The sequence below is a fragment of the Melanotaenia boesemani genome, chromosome 6, assembly GCF_017639745.1.
Source record: "Melanotaenia boesemani isolate fMelBoe1 chromosome 6, fMelBoe1.pri, whole genome shotgun sequence".
Lineage (NCBI taxonomy): Eukaryota > Metazoa > Chordata > Actinopteri > Atheriniformes > Melanotaeniidae > Melanotaenia > Melanotaenia boesemani.
Window position 1 is genome coordinate 30315241 of NC_055687.1, and position 19708 is coordinate 30334948.

The 19708-nt window shown below is 37.4% G+C and overlaps 1 protein-coding gene across 1 annotated transcript; it reads left to right on the top strand.

The window, feature by feature from the left end:
• Positions 1 to 2429: 2429 nt before the first annotated feature.
• Positions 2430 to 18677, top strand: trhra (thyrotropin-releasing hormone receptor a). Its single transcript, XM_041986822.1, has 2 exons — positions 2430 to 3561; positions 14967 to 18677. Exons 1-2 carry the CDS (start codon positions 2755 to 2757, stop codon positions 15408 to 15410), a joined length of 1251 nt encoding a protein of 416 aa, XP_041842756.1. The 5' UTR covers positions 2430 to 2754; the 3' UTR covers positions 15411 to 18677.
• Positions 18678 to 19708: the final 1031 nt, after the last annotated feature.

Below are 19708 nucleotides of genomic sequence, written 5' to 3' on the forward strand. Positions count from 1 at the left end.
GTAATTTTGGTAAAATGATTTCTCTCTCAGGGCCGATAATTAAAACTTCAGTTTTGTCCTGGTTAAGCTGTAAGAAGTTCTCTGCCATCCATGACTTTATATCTAAAATACAGTCTTAAAGAGTGTTCATTAGCTCCAGGTCATCAAGGTGATGTAAAGCTGCGTATCATCAGCATAGCTATGAAAATGGTGTGCCACCTAATGACATCCCCAAGAGGCAACATGTACAGATTAAAAGAAGTGGGCTTAGAATCTATCCTTGGGGAACCCCACATTGGATTTTATGGGTCTTTAAGAAGCATGTACCCATACTTACATAAAACTGTTGATCTGTGAAATAGGTGTAAAACCAATTAAGAACAGTACCTGAGAGGCCCACCAGACTTCTGAGTCTGTCTAATAAAATCTGGTGATCTACTGTATCAAAGGCGGCGCTTAGATCCAGTAGAACCAGGACTGAAAGTCTCTATCTGTGAAAGTCATTAACAATTTTTAAAAGGGCCGTCTTGTACTGTGATTTGTCCTAAAATTAGATTTATATTTTTCCAAGATATTGTTTTTATCTAAGAAGTCATTTAACTTAATAATTTCTAAGATTTTACTTAAAATGATAGGTTGGATACAGCTCGGTAATTATTAAAAACAGTAGATCTAAATGACTTCTTCAGAAGGGGCCTCACCACTGCCGTTTTGAAGGCATTTTGGAAAACACCCGTCTGAAGAGAGTAATTCACAATATATAAAAGTTCATACTCAAAGAAACCATAAAATGTTTTTTAAAGTAATCTGGGGATTGGGTCTAAAGGCAGGCTGTTAGGGTCAAGAATCTTTGCATTAACCAGGACAAAACTCTCCAGTGTTTCCTCAGCTAAAAGCAGAGGTTCATATCTGTTAAGATCATCAATATGTTGAGATAAAAACTGGATCTAATAGTACCGGTTTTATTTCTGAAGTGGTCTGTAAAGTCCTCACATGCAGCATCTGATGCTGTCAATGATGACTTGTTAAAATCAGCATTTATTAAGAACAATGGTTTTAAAAAATGGGGTTGTTTTGTTATCTGTGATGAGGTTAGAGAAGTGGAGTGTTCTGGCCTGTTTATTGTAGATTTTGAGTTGTTCATGTAAAATTTCAAAATGAAGTGTTAGGTTTGTTTTTCTCCAGTTCCTCTCCGCTTTCCTGCAATTTCTTTTCAGCTTTCCAATTTCTTCATTTCCCCATGGTGTTTTGGATGTAACAGTGTTTTATCAATGACCACCTATGAGCCACGTACAATGTGGCTCTGATGGCCATTCCCAGGCTTTTTCACAACCACTCACACCTTGATTCATGTGACAGCAACGCCTCACATGGTGGCTGGGTGGGTAAACAACCCACATGTGACCTCGACGGCCCCACTGACCCACATGATGGGTGCTGGGTGAGTCAGACATATATGTGACCTGAGCGACTCTGAAGGTGCAAATGGCCCCACAAGATGTTAAATACCTTTTGACTTCTTACTAATCAGTTAGGACTGGTAAAATCTCTGGAATCAGAGGTTAGATGTCAACACCATCTATCTTCCGATCAATCTACACCTAACAAAATTCCTACAATACTTTAATTCAGTAAATCAAATTTTATCATAGAAATATAGTACAAACAGCCTTCTGTTACACTTGATATCCTTAATAACCTTTCCATATTTAAACGGAACTGCAAATGCAAAAAATAAATAGACAAATAAATAAAAAAAAAACAGTAAAGTACAACTTTAAGCTGTATCAGAAGGAGAGCATCAAATAAGACATTCTAACAAATATTTTGTGTAAACTAAAGTGTATTTAAATGCAACGTAATCTGTACTTCTATATGTTGTTCTACATCATAACTAAGTTCTTGATCATAATGTAGTATTCACAGACCATCATCCCACCAGTTGCCTACAGTGGGATAATTCTTGTCTGTTTAAACTGTTTACATTTTATGAAGAGGATGTAAAAGTCATACAACCCCGGATAGGATGACTGTAATAGTAATGCTGAAAAAACTGAAATGTGTGATTTAGTTTCAAGCAAGTTTTAGTTAATTATTATAATTATGTGTCCACGCAGCAAGGAAAAAAAAGATACTTGACTTAGGCTACATGTGTGGAATAACGATTCATCATTATGCGCCATCGTGTATCAACAACATTGTAAAAAATTCCTTGCAGCTGCTGTTGTGGCTGCAGCTCATTTACAAAATTTTTATGCTAAGTAAGCCTATTTTTTCTAAAAGCCACTTTGTGCACCACTCGTGTGACGTCTCTGTACTGGAGTCCCTGGTGTCAGAAAAGAAGTTCCAGTGCGTCAGCCCGTGACTTCACTGTGCGGTTGTGGTGAGCGAGAGGCTCTGCAGGAAGCTCTCAGTAATCCGCGTTCGGGCAGAGAGACAAGAGCTGCCTGCAACACATCCTCTCCTGCGTAAGCAAACTTCCAACCGCAATTCCCTTTTCTTTCTTTCTTTGTATATATGGCTGCATGAAACTCCTGTTGTAGTTTCATGTGGTGACTTCGGATAATAAGATGCTCCACTCCATGGAGAGAAAGAAAAGTAACTTTGGTTGGATTATTTCTGGATGAAATGAGGCAGTTTGGTGTATAGAGGGGCGCATATTGGACTTGTCATGCCTTCTAAGATTTTTACAATAATTTGTTAATTTTTTTCTCTCGGTGCACAGTATTAATATATTTTTTTGGAAGTGCACAGAGTTCCAGCCTTTCCCCCGTCATGGAAAACCTCACCATGGATAACCTGACTATGGAGAATGACACATCGCTGCACGACAACCAGACCCTGGGTGTTTGGACTGACTACTCTGTTGAATACAAAGTGATGAGCGTGTTTTTGGTAACCCTCATATGCGGGGTGGGGATCGTGGGGAACGCGATGGTCATACTTGTGGTCCTGACCACCAAACACATGCGGACTCCCACTAACTGTTACCTGGTGAGCTTGGCGGTCGCAGACCTGATGGTCCTGACGGCCGCCGGGCTGCCCAACATCACCGACGCCCTGCGTGGACAGTGGGTATACGGCTACGCGGGCTGCCTGGGGATCACTTATTTCCAGTACCTCGGAATAAACGCATCCTCCTGCTCCATCACCGCCTTCACAGTGGAGCGCTACATCGCCATCTGTCACCCCATCAAAGCGCAGTTCTTGTGCACTCTAACCAGGGCTAAGAAGATCATCATGCTGGTGTGGACGCTCACTTCTGTCTACTGCTTCATGTGGCTCTTTCTCTCAGATACCAAAAAGTTGGTGTACGACAACGTGGTACTGCTCACCTGCGCCTACAAAGTGTCCAGGAGTCACTACCTCCCCATTTACTTCACGGATTTTACGGTGTTTTACGTGCTGCCGCTCATGCTGGCCACGGTTTTATACGGACTGATCGCCAGGATACTTTTCCTCAATCCGCTGCCTTCAGACCCAAAGGGCGGCAGCAAGAAGTGGAAGAGGGAGATGAGTCAGGGAGGAAGGATGGTCAGCACCTGCTCCTCCAGCAGCACCACGGCTGCCTCTCGCAGACAGGTGGGCCCATGTTTGTTCATTAACATGCACTTTGTGTAATGATGTGCGGATGGGCGTGAACAGGTCAGTCGTTGAGACTTCATTCCTCTCTAATCAGAAACAATCTTTCAGCTGCAGCTTCCCTGCTTGTCTTCCATTATTCCTCATTATCACAACCAGATGTATTTAGTAAAACTTTATTCAGCTAAGGGGGGTGGTACTTAATTTGACTTTTATTGTTGAGAGTGCCCCTGTTGCTAGAGTCATTTCAAAGTCAACCATTCCCCCCTTTTTAGTTCCTATTCTTTTCTATCGTTTCTGAAAATTTATTTCAGTTTGAGTGCGAAAAAACTATTTAGAGATTTAATACAGTTACATTGCTTATTATAGCAGATATCTGGGATGAATTAAACTACTTAAAATGTTCCTTTTATGGAGAAATCCAAAGCAGTTTCTTCAGAATTAGGATGCTGTGCAAAATTCTCAGCCATGCTTTATTTAGTCTTAATTTATTGCCAAGAAAACTGATTATGGACAAACACAGACGTAATGGAAATAAAGTATATAAAACAAGTTTGAGTTTTTGTTATTCTAAGAAACTTAAGAATCAATATTTGGTGTGACCATAGTTGTTTTTCCACACAGTCTGAACATTCTTGGATAAACATTCTTGTAATTTTTTTAAGTAGGTTCCAGGAAAAGTTCTCAAGGCCTCTGAAGGACTTTTCAAAGCTCTTCTTTAGATGTTGGCTGGCTTTATTTTTCCATTTTCTGTCAAGATGATCCCACACTGCTTTGATAATGTACAGGTTCAAGCTCTGGTGAGCATTCATCACCTTATAAGACCTGTTGCCACTGATATTCAGTCCAATACTTGTGTCATTAGGCATACCTCATCCTTTTCTTCCAGTTTCCCTTATTTAAGAATGCCACCCATTTCTGATTGGGCTTTAGTGAACATATGGATCAAATTAAGGTCTAGATGCATCTCTCAGGTCCTGGGTCTGGTCTTAACAGCATGTTTTCTTTTGTCCTCAAATTGTGAAATAGTGCACAATGCTGAGATGTGTTAAATAATATACTTAAATATTTTTGGGAATCATTTTGTAAGTGCAAAATACTATTAAATGTAACATATTATTGTGCTACCCTTGGCATTTTTAGATGTCGCACACAAATGTGAACATATGATCAGTCTCTGCTTGTGAAAACAAACTAGTGAGTAAAGAAAAACTATTGCTAACCATTTTATATGATAACAAGAAGTCTGGGAGCAAATCATAAAGAAATTAGGGTGGTTCAAGACTTTTGCTAGATGTAAATATCTAAATGTATGGTATCATAAAGGTAGGAAAAGTTGTGAAGCATCAAGATAAAACTGGTCTGCTCTGTCAGAGTTTTTTAAAAAAAGATCCAGGCCCTTGGGGAGAAGCAACCCAAACAGAACATAAATCCTTTAAGCCTTCTGTAATGTATTTTTTTTAACTTTCCATCTGAAAAAATATCCAGAAATCCTGTCAGTAACAGTCCTACATCTCCAAGACCAAAACGATCAGCCTTTGCCTCCACAGGATAAGACACACCTGGGGGAATTTTGAAATACAATAAGTCCTCTTATCTGGATCAACAGGCCAAGGTGAGATTTGAAACACAAAGGAAAAAAATGTGAATTTCCACCTGACAAAAATGGTAAATAAATAATTAGTTTGTAAAGAATGCAGTTACTGAATCTATGATCCCACCAAAGCTGCATCTATTTTAGTCTTCGTAATAGTAGGCGGCTTCTTTGCTGAGAGTCGCACAGTCAGCAACTTTCTAAAAATGCTCCCAGTACAGGGACCTCCTGGGTGGAAAGGGTTAAAATGAACTCTTAGTGAAGGCTAAATTCAGCCTCAACTATCAATATTTCCTTCTAGAAATTTTACTAAAAATCTTTCTACCAACTTACTTTTTGATATTCAGTAGACTAAAGTCCTGCCAGCGCTCAGTCACTGTCATGAGCTTAGTGGAGTGGAAACCCCTCAAGAATTCAGTTTTTCCTCTGTGGAAGAAAGTTAATTTTTTTCTTCTGGTACAGACTGTAACAACTCTGCTTTATCTTGTTCACTCACTTTAAATAGGGATACATCAAACAAACCACCTTGTAACTCAGTTTCATTATCTTCCTCATGTAAAAATAAGAAATAAAAGAAGCACCACACAAACTGTTCATGTACTCTGTTTAAAATCAAGCAAAATGCTCCAGAAGCGAGACACACTGTACCATTTCAGGTAGATAGGGGCGGGAGACGTTTGTTTATCAGATTAGAGAAGACGCCTCCCTGGAATGGCAGGAGGTGGGGTCCCCTGAGGCAGCTTCATGCTTTGTTGGATTGTCAGATCAGTTAACCCCAACTCAAACATGCTTTTGGCTTTTTTCTCCGTCAGTTTGAGTAACACACACAGATAAACACCCAGTCACATGTTTCTGGTTGCCAGCATTTATGCTCAATCCATCTCAATATTACAGAGTTACTAAAAAATCGAGAAGTAACGAGGATGCAGCATTACTGGATCTCCAGTCAGATTTCACTCACCTTGGAGCAGCTAAAATGATGCAGAATAAATATGGATAATATTTAATTACATGCTAATTTAACATGTAGATTTTCACCGGGTTGTTATACAAACACATTAGGACTTTATTAAGTTGTGCATCCAAATTTTATAAGCACACCAGAAATTCATTTAAGCAGCATGTGAATAAATAATGACTACAATGAAAACAAAAAGCTACTTTTAAGACTTGCTTTAAAACTGTGTCAGCATTTGTTGTCGGCAAGCCTTCTGGCTGGCTACATGTTAAATTTGGCCTTACAAAACATTGACAGCTTTTTTTTATAACATGTTTTTGCCTTTTCAAGTTCCCAAAGATAAACTCCATTTGAGATATGGATATTCATTTGGTTTGTGTATCAAAAGAGCCATCAACAGATGCACAGACTGAGCAACACGGGATAATTTGCCTTTTTCTTCATTATAAACTATTTATGCAGAGCCTGCTGCGCACTTTAAAGTCAAGTAATCGTGTGTGTGTTCTGTTCGGCAACACACTAAAACAAAGTTAAATGCCATACAGGCACTCTAGCTGTGATGGAAAAGATTAACCCACATCTACATGTGCTTGTGGCCATATTCGAGGCTGTCATCAGAGCATCAGTGTAATGTCTTTTTAAGCAGCACATTATACATTCGCCAGCAAATTACACCTGCGAGGCATGGGTGGAGTGGGATGTGTTCAAGGCTGATGAAGTTCTCAACTAAAATTATGCAGTTAAATTATTCCAAGAGAAATGTAATAAAACAAAATAAATCAAATCTGCTTCTCGCTCCCAGTTTTCTATTAATACTACATCATGTGGTACAATTACCAATTAATGAACTATTTTTTTTCCCACCTCAGGGATGCTTGAAGTGTTTGCAGTCTGTGACATTCAAAGGTTACATTCCCAAATGAAATTATGTAACTCTTACTTAAGCAAAGTTAATTAGCTATGTTGAACCTCTTGTCCGTATAAATGTTGGGAGGGGTTTTTCTTGGCATGTCAAATAAGAAAGTACTAACAGCAAAGTATTAGGAGGATTAAGGAGTAAATCAAAATGTAGCAAATAATTTGAAATCCCTTCTTGATAGAAGGCACATCTAGACTGTCAGCAAGGACATCAGGACTGCAAATACATCTTTCAGAAAAGGAAAATATCTAATTAATTTATATATATATATTGCATGTATATAAACACACACACACATATATACATATATATATATATATATATATATATATATATATATAATACTTAAAATGTGTAAATGATTTTTTATGGGGATTTTTAAATGAGGCAATGACAGGAGGAGATTTAAAGCTAATTATATTATCCTGGGGCCTCATGTACGAAGGATTGCATAACTTTCATACTGAAAGATGGCATATAGCCAAAACCAGGAAAACACGTAAGCCCAAAAACATTCAGATGTATGAATTTGTGTATATGCTTGTTTCTGCACATTTTCCCTTGATACATCCATAATGAATTTAAATGGAGCAAAAGTCCAGGACTGCCTTGTCTTCCCTATTGATAACTATGCAATGTGTAATAAATACATACATGCTTTTACCTTAAGTCCAAACAATGAGTAACACACCAGAAACATAAAAAAGAATCATTTAACAGACAATGAAGCTGATGTGATTGAATCAGAGGTGGATGAAAGATAAAATCACCTACAGAAACTTGTAGCGTAATTGTTATGTTATATTGTAGTTATTATGTTATAGTGCTTGTTTGGTTTGATTACTGATCAAATCTGTTAAGGGATGTGGAACAATTATTCAGAAGCTCTTCCACTGGGTGATTAGACAGCAGAAGCCTGTGCAAAGTACATAAAGAATGCATACCTTTGAATAGATCACTAGCACAAATCTGGATAATAAATAACTGATTGCTGCTATCTTGTTGTATTCTTCCGTTGATAAAGCTGTGGTCTCTGTACGAGGAGCTATACTGTATAGCGTGATCCAGTGGTGTTTATAATTTCTTCAAAGAAATACACAGACTGTTGTGGGACGTAACCAACAGCAACCTAAGACAAATAAAGAAAAATAAATGGTCTAACATCAAAGTTATGTAAAAAAAAGAAACGTTGCACATCAGTAGCTTTGCAGCCACCAGAGGAGGTTTAGAAATGGTGAAGCCTCCACCATCAGAGAAACTTTGACTTCTTGCCAAGACATTTTAGAAAAAGTGGAAACTGAGCGCAGCATCCAGGACACATTCACAGCTATGGGCCAGGAGGTGGACACAGAAGAGGTCAACATCACTGCTGCTAAGCAACAGGAGGCGGACAGATCTGAGACACCTCCGACCTCAGCTGGTGAAAGACGCCAGTCTGACCAACACTGAGTTGGAATCCCAGACAGATGTTGAGAACATGATGAGGGAGATATGGAATTAGCTAAGATGAAACAATGATTGACTTAGATAAACCATACATTTAGGATTTTGTTGTTAATTAAGATGATCATCTGACACTGTTCTGCCTTCTCAATGAGAATAAGAGCATTTCATGTCGTGTGTGTAAATGTGTGCGTGCTTTGCAGCCAGTACTCATTGATATGTGTTAACATCTTCACATAACATAAACAAAGAAAACTGATCAGGTTATGGTATTTTATTATGAAATAATAGTCATTTTTAATGCAATATTTCACACATGCATGGGGTGTCTGAAAACTTTTTTTCACCATTGTTTTCAAACCTGTAGCATGTATATCATTATATCCAGAAGAACCCAACAGTAACTCATGAGGTCATCATAACTTCCCTCATGTCCCACATGGCTTTGTGTCTAAAATAACATTAAAGTAACTGGAGATCATAACAATAACTGCTCTTCAAATTTGCTTTTTACTCATTGTTGTCATGATTTCACCACTGGCTGTAAGGGGCAACTTTGTATGTCATCTCTTGAGGGGTAAGCCCCCCGTCTTCAAATCCTAGAGACGTCCTTGATAAATGTGTGAAAATTAAGTTGAAAGTCAATTAGTTTTGTTGTTCAGATGTAAATCACTGGAGGTCAAATGCATTAAATGTTTTTCTTTTGTCCATTTGTCCATTTTTACTTCAGAATGTTTACAGGAACATATTTGGGCTTATTGAAGCGAATTTTAGTACTTTGGAGTTTGTCACTCTCAAACAACAATTTTAGTTACCTTGGGGTTTACCCGGGACACACACAATCTCACGACGGGTCAAAAATTGTGGCTATGTGCACAGGTCCACACAAAGTTGTTTTTGTACAATCCACACACACATTTTGATGCCTACGCAGTGTTCATACATTAGGCCCCTGGTTAGCATCATAGATTGTTTTTTCAAGGAAAATGCTAACTTGTATAAAAAGCGTGTCGTTGCCACCTACAGAATCCGAGAGCAGCTCTTTGTTTAACCCGACATGACCTGACACTTAACCAGGTTTTGTGATTTGCTGCATGCATGTTTTTTTTTCTCATGAAAGAAGAAAACATAATTATGTTGTTACGTTTTAACATTCTTACAATAAAATTCACCATATCATAACATTCGATGGAGTATTAGGGCCCCATTAAGAAAAATACTTTTGTACAGACTTTGAGAATAAAGTCATAATTTTACAGGAATAAATTCTTAATTTTATGAGTAAAAGGTTGTAATAGTACAAGAAAAGTTAAAAAATCATAAGATTATGAGAAAAAACTTGTCATATTACAAGAATAAAGTTGTAATTTTACAAGAATAAAGTGGTTATATTTGAACCAGTTGTTTTAGATACAGAACATTGTTAAAATGAGGGCCATGGAACATTTCATGAAGTTGTACTTCAGCACAGGTTTCCCAAACCAGGAGATACTTAATATTTTTGCACATCAGTGCCACATTATTATTAGTATCAGGACAGAAACAGTCAGACTTGGAGGAAATTGCTGCTTTTGTGGAGGTGAAATGTCTGGAACTGGTACAATTACGACTTGTCAAATTGTGACTTTATTCTCGTGAAATTAGGATTTTTCATAAAATTACAACTTTTTTTTCTCACAATATTACAAGTTTTTTCTCCGAAAATTACAACTCACTGTGTAATATTTCGACTGTGACTCTTAATGTGGCTCTAATACTCCATCATAAAAATATGATGTCCAGTGTTTTGTTTTTTTTTCCCTTGGATGGCAGCTTTATGCTTTCATAGACAGATTTGTATCTTTGCATCTACATGACTCTTTTTAATGTTGTAAATTAGCTTACGGAAAGACTGCACAATGAACTGTAGTCCCTGCTGTTCAGGAGTGTTAAAAAAAAACCCCCTGAGCTAGCCACTTAACCTAGCTTTTTAACTATTCTGCTTTAAACAGGTGTCAGTCTGCAGAAATAGGAATTTTCTTTAATTTCTATTTCATGTTCTATCTAAAAACTAGGCTATAATTCTCTATGATCAATGGAGAAGGAGGAAATAAAGGACCCAGTTGTTGGACTATGAAGCAGGAGGCAGGCAAACACTGAACTTATTCCTGAACAAACAAAGGTGCTGTGAGGGCAGGATGAACCAGAATTAAACTTGAACCAACATAAAAACTCACTTTACTAACACAGTGAAGTGACTTTAAACTGTCTTGCTGACAACAGCAGGAATGATGTGCTGATCAATACTGAAACATCTCGGATACAAGATATTTATGTTCTAGAATTGATGTTCAAATTAAAATTTCAATATTGATATTGAAATTTGAATAATTTGAAGTGAATATGTAGTTTATCGTTAACAAAAATGCAGTGGAAATGACGAAACTATTAGGATCTCGCAGTTGAAGGTAACGTTTTTTTTTTCTTCCTGAAATTGCAGCAGCAACACTGAGGAGTCAGTGTTAGGCCCTTCATCAGGTTTTTGTCTTAAACTGACATAAAAGTGCATTTAAAATAATAAACAAAATATCTCTAAATGCTCTCACTGTTCAGTTGTATCATATGAAGGACTAATTAACCACAATGATGAAATTTAACTTGATTATAATGTTACTGACATCGGCACACATAACAAAATCAGTACATCTTTGTAGTTTGGTAATTACTGAAAATCTTCACAATGAAAAATATTACATTGTCATTTATTTAATGTGGTCCACGTTCAGTTCCTGTGTAGGACTAGTCACCTTGTGTAGGGCAGGGGTTCTTAACCTTTTTTAGGCTGGGGCCCAACATTTCAGGTACAAAGTGGTCCAGGGGCCATTCCCACATTAACAATGTTTTGTTTGATCGCTTGGTTTAATTTGTATTAAATAACTAAACCAAATCCACTTATTCTTTAACAGCTAAAACCTTGTGAAATTTCACACCAAGGGGTACATATATCATCTGTGTGTGAAACTGTACATACAAGACTCCTACAAAAACATATTTAAAAGCTCAAGTTAGGCTTTAAACACAATAAAAAATAAATTTAAAAAATGTAAAAGATGGAAATGTGATCAATAAAATGATGCAGTAATAAAATGATGCACTAATATAAAATAAAGTTCAAATTAAATAAACTCTATATAAATTTATAGCTTATATATATTTAAATACAAAACATTTAAATAAACTATTTATTTAATGAACTTTTGTTTGAATTCTTTAAGGAGTTGCCAGACATGACAGATGTTTTCTGCATCTAAAGCCTATTTTCTGTCTTTTTTGCCGTTTGTTAAAAATTACACCAGCTTTCCCACAAGTGTTGATGTTTGGTTGCTAGATGCTGCTTTAGTGTTGAAGGACTCAGTGCTGAATACTGCTAGCTAACCTTAGCCAACGCTCCATACACACCTCTCATCTCTGCTTTGTTATTTACAAAACCGTACTTAATGAATTGGATTGTTCTTGCAAAATAATTTTGCCCATTTTTTTGTTTTTGTTTGACCTCAAAGACAGTCTGAACTGAAAAGCAAAGAACAGAGAAAATACTGCATCACTTAAAGGAGAAATAGAACAAGAACTAAAGTCAAAAGAAGCACAACACCCAAAGACCAATAGAGAACAAATGTTTATAATTAAGATCAGATTAAGAGTGCAAAGGTCTGTATTACATGTGTGTTCTCCAAATATTTTACCTCCTTACATGAGGGAGGTAAAATATACAAAGATATATGTTCTCTCCTGCTTATCAGACAGTGTAATTTGTCATTTTAAACATACCAGGTCAGCTTTGGGGAAGCTTCAAGCTTAATGTTTAGTCTGGGAACGTCTCCTATTCTTAATTTAGTACTTTTTAAATCAGCTTTACAGAAACATCAGTGAGACCATACATATCTAAACATAGTGTTATGATCCCTTGTACACCTGTTGTTGTATGCCAGGTTGTGGTTACTGCTGCATTATACAGTCCAGAGTTTGTCCCTGAGCAGCTGTTTTATCAAAAAATAGCAGAACTGCATTTGGTGTCATTTTATAGCACAACCCAATAAACCAGTGTTGTTCCTGTGAAGAGGTTAGTGAGCAACTTTTGGCTTTTTGAAAAATCAGATTATGCAGCCTGTTGACTTTAACTCTTCATCTAACAGCTCAGCATGTCTGCTGCTTGTTCTGTTGCATTGCTGGTGAATGACCAGCGCAAAGCCAGTGTAAAACATTGCTAACTAAGCTTTTTTTTCTTTTTTTTTCCTTTGCCTGTTTCACAAAGACCACCAAATGTTTCATCAGATGACTTCTATCCATGAAAAGCAGGAGGAAATGTTTGAACAGTGACGGTAAATTTCATTGAGATAAAATGACACACCGTATTGATTATATACATTTCCTGTGAAGACCACATGTGAAATGCAGCCACAGCTGCTAATAATTAAAAGTTATATTTAGAGGAAGTGCAGATCCAATGCACCTTTTTCTGAAACTAAAAATATGTAGACCCTTAACACAATAGAAATGGCTGATTTAATTAAAAGCTTTGCAAGTGTGGACAAATGATGTTTTATGTAGAAATCTCAGCCCAGATAAATCAATGCAATTCCTAAAGAAATAATGAGTGCTTGTTTATTGCTATCTGCTAGATTATTTAAACTAAATCTATTAAATTGTGTATCAAAGCTGAGTTTCAAGTGGAGATTGAGGTTGACATGGTAAGCTAACATTCATTGGCCGCACTCTTACGTATTGTTTGGACTCCCTATTGCTTACAGAACTACATTATTTCTTCAATGCATAGATTCAACATTCCTCAGAGTTTACATATTGACATGACTGCATCACAGAGTTGCTGCAGATATGTTGGCTGTACATCCAGGATGAGAATATTCCATTCCACCAGATCCTAAAGATGCTCTAATGGATTGAGATCTGGTGACTGTGGAGGCCGTTGGAGTCCAGTGAACTAATTGTCATGTTCAAGAAAGCAATTGGAGATGATTTTAATTTTGTGACATGGTGCATTATCCTGCTGGAAGTAGCCATCAGAAGATGCTACACTATGGTCATAAAGGGATGGCCATGGTCAGCAACAATACTCAGGTAGGCTGTGGTGGTAAAACCACTAAGAGGCCCAAAGTGGGACAAGCAAAGTAGGAGACTTGTCAGACTCGGTAATGTTTTTTTAACCTTCTGGTCCGATTTCAGTAAGTCTCAGTTTCTTGTTCCTATCCAACAAGAGTGACACCCTGTGTGGTCCTCCACTGGTGTAGCTCATCTGCTTTAAGGTGGGACGTGTTGTGCATTCAAAGATGCTATTAGTTGGAATGAGTGGTTATTTAAGATACTGCTGTCTTTCTATCATCTCCAACCAGTCTGCCCACTCTCATCTGACATTGACAAGACATTTTGGTCTAGATAACTGCTGCTCACTGGATTTTCTCTCTTTTCCAGACCATTCTTTGTAAACCCTAGAGATGTTTATGTGTAAAAATCCCAGTAGATCAGCAATTCCTGAAATATTCAGACCAGCCCGTCTGGTACCAACAACCATGCTCTCTATGTTCAAAGTCACTCAAATCCTCTTTCTTCTCTATTCTGATGCTCAGTCTGAACTTCAGCAAGTTGTCTTGACCATGTCTCCATGTCTAAATGTATCGAGTTGCTGTAATGTGATTAGCTGTGTTAACAAGGAATTGAACAGATGTAAAGTGGCTGGTGAGTGTATGTGCAATGCTTTAATAAACTATTTTAGTCTGAATCAAACTATTTACATGTAGAGAAAACACACAACTTATTAAAACACTGTTTTGGCCTGTGAGCATTACAAAGCTTTTTCACACACATTACTGTGATATATTCTAAAAAGGAAGAAAGAAAAAATAAAAGTGAAAGTACTTGCAGGTTAAAGAAAAAGACCGTTTTGGTTTCTTCTGAAGATTCTGTATGGAAGTCTATGAAGTCTATGTGGAAAATGAACATGCAAATCTGAGTGTTTAGAATCAGATTTCGGGAGAGAAGACAAGTCGTCCTGCATTTAGATGAAAAAATAATGCCTGTAGAGTGAAAATTGTGCATTGTGACAAGTTAAAAGAGAAAAATTTCTCTCCCTCTGTTAAATTTTATTGAGAATATTTTTTCTTTATTAATCTGGAAAATATTATGTACATGGAGAAAAAAAAGAAGTCATCCACTCGTTGTGTGAATGAATGTTTTAGCATTGGAGACATGTTTCTTTTTCTAAAATGAGAAAAACATCCAAACATATTATATGCAAAATATATTATATTTAGTCTCTATTTGAGAAATAACCTCTAGCATGCCTGAATGGATATCATGACTGCTAACTATTGCAGCCATGCTCATGCCAGAACCAGAAGGTTGTACCGGGGATCATGTAGACCCCAAACACTTCGAAACACATTTAAAATCCAGTTCCTCTTACTGTTTGTATTTTTTTCTCCTGGTATTTTTAACAGGTGACAAAGATGCTAGCTGTGGTGGTGATCCTCTTCGCCTTACTTTGGATGCCCTATCGGACCTTAGTGGTGGTCAACTCTTTCCTGGACAAAGCCTACCTGGACACCTGGTTCCTGCTCTTCTGCCGTCTCTGCATCTATCTAAACAGTGCGATCAACCCAGTCATCTACAACGCCATGTCCCAGAAATTCCGCACTGCTTTTAAGAAGTTGTGTCACTGTGGTCCTCAGCGCGCAGAGAAACCTACAGCATCCTACAGCGTGGCGCTTACCTACAGCGTCATCAAAGAGATGTCCAACGGGGAGAGTCCGGACCATTTCACGACAGAAATGGACAAGCTGCACTCACCAACTGATCAGTACCTACCTGACAGCATCCTGCCAAGTGCCCAAAAAATGCTGTATGAGCAGTCGTCCCTGTCTGGCAGAGATCTTAAAGCCTGACTCGAAACAAACTTTGCACCTTAAGTGGGTATCAGAAATTCTATCAGCTTCAATATGAATTCAGTCCTTTTTAATTAAAGATGTGCAGAGATGTCTGATTTAATTTTTCCAACATGTTTCCTCTTGAAAATATTTTATTTGACAAGAACATTTGTCAGAGATCCTGCCTTGTACTGTTGGATTAAAATATTTTGCACAAAAAGAGTGAGATCACAAATCACCAAAAATACAGTTTACCCATACCAATGTGCAGCAGTAATTCATATTTTTGCTGAGAAAATCTCTGCTTGTATGTGATGTAGAGACAAAACAGGAATCATTAATGATGAATACAGTAATGCACCTAATCTCTATAATACAAAGTACAAAGTTGCCTTTTAGGTGAATTTTACCCTCACAGGATAAACTTGCATGAAGCGGTTTGTCAACGTTTATTCTACAGTTTGCATGACTGGTTTGGCAGACTGTTTCCTCACCTTATCTCCCTCTTCATGCTAAACAGAGACAGCTTCATAAATTTCACTAAATAGTATGTCATGGTCTCCACACAGTGGGTATTTTCAGACTGGGAATCTGTTTATGTCACATTCGAATTCACTGATAAGCTGCACAGTCTGAAATTTAACTGCTTGTTCACTCTCACCGCTTGCTTCCTTTCCGCCACCGTCGGCATATGTTTACAGCAAAAAGCTCTCAACTGCCACTCTGCGCTACCTACTCAACAGCAAACAACAGACGAAGTCTGCAGCTGCACCTTGTGAAAACACCAGGTATAAGGACAGATATTTGCACCTGGAATTACCATTTGCTCTTTGAATTATTGGATCTAAATTTGCAAGGTGACCAAATACATGGCTGCAGGTCGTTTGAACTGCTATTTTATTTATTGAGTCGTTACTTAACATATACATTGATCAGGCACATTAAAACTACAGACAGGTGAAGTGAGTTATTGTGCCATGCTTGTTACCAGCCTAAACAGTTTTTCAGACCAGTCAACCAACAAATCTTCTTTAAGAATGTTGCTCTTTGTTTCTGCAGTCAGTGTCTAGCACAATTAACTGGGTAGTAAAATGTTTACTTTGGTAAAAGATCATGTGAGGGGTTGGATTATTTTCTCCTAGACTCCCATCATGTTTGGATTTAAATCCTAACATCCGGAGATACAGAAAGCCTGCAGGTTAGCTTTCACTTTCCATAATCCAAGAATATATCCATGTTTTAGGTTAAATCCAGAATAAGCTCACTGCTGGTTTTATGCCAGATTTGACACAATTTTCAGACTCTACACATAAGATCACAAAGTGCTGCTACTTGAATTCTTTTACTTCTTTTCTACAAACAATATGGCCACACAGCTGGTGAGACAGTAAAGCTAAAAGTGGGGAAGAAGAACATTATCCAGTGTTTTGTTTCATCAAAGTTAGTGGAACTTTTGAGCTCTCCGTTGTCAAAATAATAATAACAATAATAGTAGTTATTATTATTATTATTATTATTATTATTTCTATTTTAATAATCCTAGTTGGGAAATTCGGCTCTGCATTTAACCGTGTCTAGATGTACTAGAGAACAGTGGGCTGCCATGTTTCTGTGCCTAGGGAGCATTTGGGAGGGGTAACAAAGCACAAGAAGCATTTAAATTTAGCATCTTTTGGCACATTAAATTCATCTTCAAACTAATTTGGGAAAAAGATTTGTTTTGTTACTGTGAATGTTTGAGTGTTAAATCAGCTTTGTAGTCACCTGGAATCACACTTGTTAAAGATGAGTAAATACCTCAAACCTTTAGGCTGGGTGAAATAAATTGTCTCTTTGTTTTTCTATGTATTAAACACAGAAGATGTATTATGTCAATCGTTTTTTAAATGAGTAGAAAAGTATTGGACTACTTGTACTTGTCCCCATCACTGCTCAGATGCAGCTTTGTTTTATGGTGGGATTAGAACATTAACAGATAACATAACATATCAAGATTATAGCCAAGCTTTTCAGTTAGAACCCCAGTCATGGAAATTACTGTTAATACACCCTGTACTGATCATTTTACCAGCTCTATTGTACCGGGGCTTTTACAAGTGGAGCAAAGTTCTTCCCTCTTTGTTGATGTGCATCCCCACCTCAAGCCGTGTAATTCAAATTAATCCAAATGCACAACACCGTGACATTTTAATTTTGCTACTAGTGGAAAAGCACAGATGTGAAATTATATGACCTTTGAAAATTCTCCCAGAATAGAAGAGGCAGATATCAGGTACTCCATTAAACCTGCTGTGCCAGTTTAAATTCACCTGAACGCTAATGATTTCTGCAGGGACGAGTTAGATTAGTCGTTATGTGACAGACACAACAAAGCCTATGGTCACTGTGAAGACGATCACTGTGTATGCAAAGGGAAGAGCCTATGAAGGTCAGTCTATCATAATCAGGAAGCTATTGTCCATGTTTCAGAGGCTGTTCTTTGAAGGGGTTGGATTTCTGTTGTGGAAGTCATTTACAGACATTGGCTGAGACTGCTGAATGCACCACTTTTCTGTGATTTATCTGCTCAGTAAAACCCCACAAAGCAATGATGGAATGTGTAAGTAGATTGCAACAAAGTGCCATTGCTGAATTGGTGCAGTCCAGACTATGTATATAGCTCACCCTGCTATTAAAAGAAAAGTTTTATGGTGTCTCTTTAAACTACATATAATTGTACCATTAAAGGGCCCTGAGAGGGAATTACACAGTTGATGAAAGCAACCCTTTTTTTTTTGTCTATATTGTAAAGTTGCTTGGAATTGATTGTGCAGTGCAATGTGAAATTCATGCAGTATTGTATTCTTCAATGTGTGCCAGCAAAAGCATATTTTAGTATAATAGCCTGTTTTGATCATTTCTTTCATTAGTCTTTTTGCCAATGTTGCAATGCTGTGAGTGAAAAAAAATCTCCAATGTGGAGCAGGTAAGAAAACATTAGCATAAAAACTTTCATTGTAGCTTAAAGTACCTCACATTTGTACACTTATTCATATCTCCCTTTTGTTGAAACGTGTCTCACTTTTAGATAAAAACCAAACAGTTGTGATGCAGATGTTTTCTGTTCTGCACGGTGTGCAGTTTGCTGCATGAACACAAGCTTTTGTGATGTGAACATAAGAATCTGTACCACTGTATCAACATGTGAGACGATGTTTTTTGCACATTTTTGTCTCTTTTTTTCTGCTGTTGCTGCTTGATGGATTGTTTTGTATTTTGTGTTGTTCTTTGTCTATAATAAAAAGTAGTCACCGTAAGCTGTGGATGGTGCATCCCAACTCTTTACACCTCCAGCACTTCTGATCCATTCTCGTTGCAGAAACTGCCTTATCTGAGACTCCGCCATGAATCAAAGAGAGCTACTCTGAGCTACGACCACATTAAGGTCATCAATCACAAGGGCTGATGGCTTCGTTTTAGAATCGCTCAGTGTGTGGAGGCCTGCCTCAACACAAATTCATCTCACTGAGGCTAATAGAGGCCCACTGTACGCTAAACACAAATAATATTGACACTTGTGCGCAATCTATTATCAACTGCTGTGAATAATGTCGTGGTACAAATCTGCTCATCAGATATATCAGTTCATTAGGAGATAGTGTTAACATTAGTTTGCTGTATATCACAGTAATTGGTGGCACACTGTTAATGTGCTGAGGGAGGTTAGCTATAGAAACAGCTGCTGTAAATTTGTTTTCCAAAAAACACTTATTTCTAAAAACAAGCTGCTGTTTTTTACAGTGTAGCAATAGTTGAAATATTTCTTGTAAATATTAACTTAAAAGAACAAAATCAAATATATATAACAATGAAGGATGAAAATGTCAAGATTTATTGGTCAAAAGGTAACAAGTCAGCTGGATGTGGGACTGCCTTCCTTCTAAAGGGAAGAAAAATCTGATGATCTTCAGCCATCTTGTGGATTATTATTATCCATCTTCCTGCTGGAACAAACAAAAATCTGAATTAGAATCTCAGCACTTCGAGACTGTGAGGGAGGAATGTTTCAAGAGAAAAATAAAGATAATGACCTCAAACTTGTGTAAATAATGACTTAATCAACAATTTAACAACCCCTTACGGACATATAAGCAGTAGGAGATAAATGGGCCACCTGATCAGTAACAAGGCAATGACATGTTTAGCCTGTTCAAAACCTTAAAATGAAAGGAAACTGTAATTTCTTTTCCTTTTTTTTGCCATTACACTTTTCTTGGTAATTCCATTAAACCAGCGAAGTACACCATGCTTGTTAATCTAAATGGAGACGTCAGCAC